Raw genomic sequence first — 7500 nt, 5'->3', positions numbered from 1 at the left:
TGCGTGATTATTCATGCCTCAGAGGGGCTACGGCCACTTCCTCTTCCTGTGAGATAAAAAAAGACACTTTACTAGAAATCACCGGTTCTAATTCATTAATGATCTGGAACATCTTTTCTGCTTTTATCTCGTTTCTGGAGACTTGATTCAAGCAAGTTAAGCGAATAAAGCTTGTGAACTTATGCATGTTACTGTGGAGTCACTAACCAAAACTATATATACAGTTTTGCTTCCTATTTTTGTGGAAACCATGATACATGTTATTCAGAATTCTTTGCAAAAGTATTTAAAAGAACAGCATTTACTTGAAATAGAAATCTTTTGTAATTGAAAGTGTCTTTACTGTAAATTGAATGCATCCTTGTGTGTGTGTGTGTGTGTGTGTGTGTGTGTGTGTGTGTGTGTGTGTGTGTGTGTGTGTGTGTGTGTGTGTGTGTGTGTGTGTTAGAGTTGCACTAATAATCATTAAAGGATTTTGATCTCAATTCAAAAAACCCTGCGATCTTATTCCTAAATGACAACGATTCGCCTCTGTCTGTTAAAGGGATAGTTCACCCAAAAATGAAACTTCTGTCATCATTTACTCACCTTTTGAAAGTAACAAAATAATAGTACCGATTACATCGTTACGCCAGTAGGTGGCGACAGGTGACTGTTACAAATGTATTTGTTATTGAATCATTCACTCAAGAGATTCATTCAAAAACACTGATTCATCCAGCAATGAAACGAATCATTGAATCATTCACTCAAACTGTTTTTTTAAATCATATATTTAAATTAAATGCACATTTTTTTAATAGACTGCAGCTTAACATTTTGTCAAAACCTTTAGCAAATTACATGTTATATATATATTCTTATTGAATATGTTCATTTTGATGGTTCATGGTTCATGAGTCATCATTTATTATTGTTCCCATATGTTTCTGTTTCAGATCTTTTGTATCAAAATGTTTGTTGGATGGTTGATTGAAAGAAGCAAATTAATGTCAATTTTTTTGTTAATGTTCAACTTGCACTTCCATTTTAAGTGAGAAATATTGTAATCGTTACTATAATAGTGTCATTGACATTGGTATTTGGAGTTAAAATCTGATGTTCATCACTATAATCACTTCAGTTGTGTAAAGTAAACGTAGCTTTATTACTCGATAGTCGTTAAAATTGTCACTAAGAACATAGCGTTAGCCGTTTTTTATTGTTTGTAGCTTGTGTAGTGTAGTTAAATACATTCAAAAGAGTAGCTTTGACTAGTTTAACCTCTTTAAATAATAAGTATCTTCCTGCATGTTTGTGAATTTTAGGATTCACGCAGTTTTTCCTTTCTGTATCACAGCCGAGTCTGAAGCGGGCTAGCAGCTTTCAGTCCAACACGCGCAGAAATGAGCAGGGTGAATGAGAGAGAGAGAGAGAGAGCAGGAAGAGAGATACACTCGGGGTTACGGCAGGAAAGGAGGGGAAAAAAGGAAAAGAGAGACAAAACTCTGGCACACACCATCGTTTGGCTTCTGGCACACAGTCTCAGTCAGCAGTTTCTCCTCACGAAACGCAGCCAAGCGGCTCTGCACGCGTCCAGCTCACAGCTAATGGCGCTACTGGAGCCACGATTCTTTAGCTTTATCATCTCTGTAGTGTACACCACCAGATATGATTTAATATGCATCAATGAATCATCACAAGGTGTTGTTTTACTGTTCTCATTGAGAGCAAAATACTTCTGTCCCCTTGAAGGCACCATGCAATCGAAATGAATGCTATTTTTAATGGAATATTGCAGTTTTTATTAGAAATGATTTATATGTGCACATCATTCTTCTTTTTTTATTTAACTTTTTTTTATTCATATGCCTCGTAATCTTGAATGAGAATAACCTCCCCTCTTTCAGCTCGTCTCTTCTCTTCTCTGATGACGAGGGTGGGGCAACCTGTCACTCACATGAGATCCACCAATAGCAAACCACAACCATCCAATCAAATCTCCACATATATAATCAAGCCCCGCCCTACATTTGTTCTTGTTTGAGAAGCCGTTTCACTCGGATATACGTCACAATAGGGAAGAAGAGCTTCTGTTTCATGCCGACATAAAGTTGAACCATTGTAGTTTGCTGTTTTATTTCAGTAGCTTGTTTAATTTCAAGAGAATCTAGCTATTTTACTTATCTTATTAGAATTATGAGATCAAAACTGTTGAAAAACGTTTTGAAATACAGTTTTTTTTTAAGTTTTAAATAAAACAAAGATGGAGAAATTATTTCACTCTGTCTACTTCAAAAATTCATGTGTAATTCAGTGCGTTACTTCTTTGAGATCATTTGCAAAATTTACGAGCAATATCTGAATGATAATTGTAAATCCTACATCAGTTTTCTTTGAGTGTATGTGGGAATGAAGCAGGCGTGTGTCAGTCTGAAGCGGACTGGCGTCTCCAAAAGCTGTCGGTCCAACGCAACCTCCTGTAAATCAATGTTTCTGTCCTCAATGAGAGCAAAATACTAAGACAATCACAGCCGTTCAGAACTTACTTGGGTTTTAATATGCAGCATTATGGACCAATGGTATTTCACTGTGGGCGGGGATAAAACATTAAACAATAAACAATAAAAAACAATAAAGTTTTTGGGTTAAAAAAAATGCAAAATACAGATTTCATGCAAATTTTTGCATGCATACAATTATGCAAATTACAATGGTGTCATGTTATATATATTGTGGGTAAAATGTTGCCAATTATAAAAGTGCAGAATGGGATTAGTTTCTGTAACATTTCTACACTAGAGAACAATAGAAATTCATGAATCATGAAAAAAATCTATAATGAATATACGTCTTTGCTGTAAAATATTTCATGTAGGATCAAACTTGGGAACCCATAGTGATGTGTGAGTAGTGAACGAGTTGTTCTCGTGAGTCAGTTCTTTTTTTTACAGATTGATTTGCAAAATTATTTAAACGTGAATCTTTCCGATTCTTTCCGATCTTTGCGTTTATGCATTTGGCAGATGCATTTTTCCAAAGCAACTTGCGTTACATTATCATTTTTATCAGTTCACGCATTTATATGATCAATAAGTTATGACAACATATGTTTTTACATTGCTTTAACTTGTCAAAATAAGTTAAGCTATTTTCAACTGTTTTATGAGTTATACAAGATTCAACTCATGTTTTCAATGTCATTTAAGTTGAAATATTTTTTTTACATTGTGGGAACTGAACCCATGCAATGCTAGTTTAATCCGAATTAAGCAGTTATAGCAGAAATGTTCTGGTGGTTAATTGGTGAGGGTTGTAAAAGAACATGATTCTAGCAGGACGAGTTGAGGTTTGGTCATTAACCCCACGAATGAACACTAGTGATCGTGATGCTTGCCTAAAGAGCCGTTAGTTGTGTCGTTCAGTGATCTTGTTAAATGTTTTGCATGTGTAGAACGGAGTGAACATGTGTCAGGCGTGTTGCGGCGCTGCAGCGAGGCGTGTGTGTGTGTGTGTGCATGTGTGTGTGTTTTCCTCCATGAGCTGCTGTAATGCGAGGAGGCAGTTTCCTGATTAAACAGTTTCCTGATGTGTTTCATGTTTTGAGGGCATGTGTTTTCTTTCCCAATCATGTTGGGATCTTCACACACAGGCTCACACACACACACACACACACACACACACACACACACACACACACACACACACACACACACACACACACACACACACACACACACACACATATACTGGACTTTACATAGACGTAATGGTTTTTATACTGTACAAACTGTATATTCTCTCCCCTTGCACTAACCCTAACCCATCACACACACACACACACACACACACACACACACACTAACCCGACCCCTAAATCTACCCATCACACACACACACACACACACACACACACACACTAACCCGACCCCTAAATCTACCCATCACACACACACACACACTCACACACTAACCCGACCCCTAAATCTACCCATCACACACACACACACTCACACACTAACCCGACCCCTAAATCTACCCATCACACACACAACTTTCTGCATTTTTATATTTTTTAAAAAACTCATTCTGTATGATTTATAAGCTTGTTTCCTCAGTTTAGGCCCACAGTGACACGAGTCCCCATGAGTGTGTATGCATTCAGGTTTAAGTCCCCACCGGAATAGAAAAACATGTACACACACACACACACACACACACACACACACACACACTCACACACACACACACACACACACACAAAGACATGCATGCATCGTCCTGCTCTGGATGTTTTCGTATTGTTCGCATGCATTTCCTGCGAGAGGACAGGACAGACGCTTTGATCTGTGTGTTTTGCGGTGTGTGTGTCAGCGCTGGGACTGCAGGGAGCTTTTGTCCAGTAATGAAGACGAGGTGTGTGTTTGTGCGGGACAGGGACGCAGCGACTGAGGCCACAGAAGGAAGTGATTCGTGTTTTGTAGATCAGTGACAGCGCAGAGAGCTTTATCACGACAGACTCAAGCTGAGAGGAATCAACACGTCGTCCTCTTTTGTTGGACACTCAGGGAACGGCTTTAGTGACAGAGAGTGTGTGTGTGTGTGTGTGTGTGTGTGTGTGATAGATATATATACACACACACAACATAAATGTATTTATATATATGAATGAATTCTTTAAGTTTTATAATATTTATATTGTTCCAGCTTTCCTGTTATATATATATAGGTAGATAGATAGATAAAGCTAAATATGCATATGTAGCGTATCACACACACATACACACACACACACACACACACATATATATATGTATATGTGTGTGTGTGTGTGTGTTATATATATATATATATATATATATATATATATATATATATATATGCAGATGCATATATACTAAAGATGCACCGAAATGACATTTTGGTCGATATCAATAATTTTGGAAAGCCTATAACTGATATATTGGTCGATAAATCTAAACCCTAAATGTTGATATAATTTTTGAGATCCTGATTACAAAAACAAAAGTCTCACCATTAAAAGCCATGACCCAAACACACAATAATGATGTTCTCATTATAATTATTTGTAGCTTATATGACAGACTTGCGCTGCACATGTTGCACTGAACTGTATTTTCCTTTTTTGAAGTGATTTCAATCATATTTCAAGCAATTCAAAGCCATCATGTTGATCAGTGCGCATCTGAAGTGTCTCAGCTGAAGGAAATAATACAATATTTATCGGCTTTAATACATCGGACACATTTTCTGATCGGGTCGATAACAATAACATTAAAAATTAACATATATCGGCCGATACCGATATGGTGGCCGATATATCTTGCATCCCTAATACACACATTCTTATATACTTACAAAAAAAAATAAAAAATACACACATATATATAAATATGTGTGTGTGTGTGTGTGTGTGTGTGTGTGTGTGTGTGTGTGTGTGTACATATATGTACTTCCTTCTAATACAATCAAACAAAAACGTGTCACAAATATGTCATTAAAAACCCATATATATAAATGGGTTTTGAATGACGCATCATGACGTATTTGTGACGCATGTTTTTGTTTGGTTGTTATCAGGAGGAAGTGACACCCTCTCGGACATTTATCCTCTCTAAAGCGCCGTGATTGTTTGTACTGTAGTCCATTCTCTTCTCCTACTGTCTGAAGTGTGTGTTGTGGAATGTTGTAAAGCAATTTAAGTGGCCAACGCACACCGATCACTTAACACACACACACACACACACACAAACACTCAACAGTCAGCATCATTCCTCCAAAAATAAATTCTCACGTCATTCACTCCACCCTCATGTCATTCCAAACCCGAATGACGTTCTTTCTTCTGTTAAAAATGCAAAAAGGAGATGTTTAGCAGAATGTTATGAAGAACAGAAGTCACAGGCGTCTGGAGGGACACGAGGCCGAGTGAACGATATCAGAGTTTCTATTTACTGATGCACTGTTTCTTTAAGACTCTCTCATTAGACTGTGTTGTGGATTGACCAGGACTCTGATGTCAAAGTTCACTGATAACAGCCCAGACGAGCTCTTCATCTGAGATTCTCAGACTCCAAAGCTGCTTTTGAGATGCTTGTCTGCACACGGGCAAGTTTTAATCTAGTCTTGAGTGGCAGAAATGAGCTGTTTTTCCACTAGGCCCTGTTTACAGTGGACGCGGCCTGACATGACTGCTGTGTGTGTGTGTGTGTGTGTGTATTTCTGGGTAGAAACTTTGGCAAGGCAGTGTTACGCTGGAAATAACAGGGTGTTTCGGCCAAAAAACCCAAGTGCCCTCCCTTACAGAGTATCTGTGTGTGTGTGTTGTCGCCAGGTTTACTGCCACATACACACACACACACATTTACAGCGGGCCTGCTCAGTGTTTTCTGACGCCGTGTGTGTGTTTGTTTATTTTGTTCTCTGCAGACTTTCCCACGCGCACAGATCCGCCATCAAGGTCATCAGACGGATGCAGTACTTCGTGGCTCGAAGGAAATTTCAGGTACTTTTATTTTGTATGTCAGAATCATGATCAAGTGACGGTTCCTCGCCCCAGAGATAGTTATTTTGTGACATTTCAAGCTGAATTTCAAAGGAATATGAATGAAAGAAATTTATGTTAAATTATAGAGAAATCAACTTTAGTTTTCATTAGAAAAACACACTTAAAAATAGTTTAATTCATTTAAATGAGGCCAAAAACTAAATTGAAACAATAAATATGCACTAAAATATGAATAAAAATGCAATTAAATTATAGAAAATTACTAGTTTAATAATAAAAAAAAATCTTACAAAATATTTTAGTTTAAATGACACAGAAGCTAAATTGAAACTATAAATACGCACTATAATAGGAATAACAGTTTAATTAAAATAGAGAAAATTACTAGTTTTCATAATAAACACACTTAAAAATATTTTAATTAATTTAAGTGACAGAAAAACTGAATTGAAAATGAAAATATGCACTAAAATATGAATAAAGATGCAATTAAAACCGAGAAAATGACTAGTTTTCATAATAAACACACTTAAAAATATTTTAATTAATTTAAGTGACACTGAATTGAAAATGAAAATATGCACTAAAATATGAATATTCAATTAAAATAGAGAAAATGACTAGTTTTCATAATAAACACTTAAAAATATTTTCATTAATTTAAATGACAAAAGCTCAATTGAAACTATAAATATGCACTAAAATATGAATAAAATCATTTAAATTATAGAGAAAATGACTTTAGTTTTCATAATAAAAAATCCTTAAATATTAAATGACACGAAAGCTAAATTGAAACTATACACAAAAAAAGGAATAAAATGAATTAAATTATAGAGAAAATGACATTAGTTTTCATATTTTCATTCAATGAGCCTCATCCCTTAAAGAATTTCTGTTTGTCACCAAATTTATTCAAAAATATTTTTTGCGAACAATTTATACAGATATTTGCTATTTTTGAATGAAGTGCAATGTTTGATGGTCTGAAG

At 36.0% G+C, this 7500-nt stretch overlaps 1 protein-coding gene across 1 annotated transcript in view; it reads left to right on the top strand.

Moving 5' to 3' along the window:
- kcnq1.2 (potassium voltage-gated channel, KQT-like subfamily, member 1.2) overlaps positions 1 to 7500 on the top strand; it is a 151432-nt gene that overhangs the window by 97677 nt on the left and 46255 nt on the right. Inside the window, exon 14 of the mRNA XM_081356076.1 lies at positions 6430 to 6505. Coding sequence (XP_081212202.1) covers positions 6430 to 6505 — 76 coding nt within the window. The remainder of the gene's footprint in view (positions 1 to 6429; positions 6506 to 7500) is intronic.

Source organism: Scardinius erythrophthalmus (assembly GCF_964197995.2).
Source record: "Scardinius erythrophthalmus genome assembly, chromosome: 24".
Taxonomy (NCBI): domain Eukaryota; kingdom Metazoa; phylum Chordata; class Actinopteri; order Cypriniformes; family Leuciscidae; genus Scardinius; species Scardinius erythrophthalmus.
Note: the sequence above shows the minus strand (reverse complement) of the source record. Positions and strands in the feature narration are given on the sequence as shown.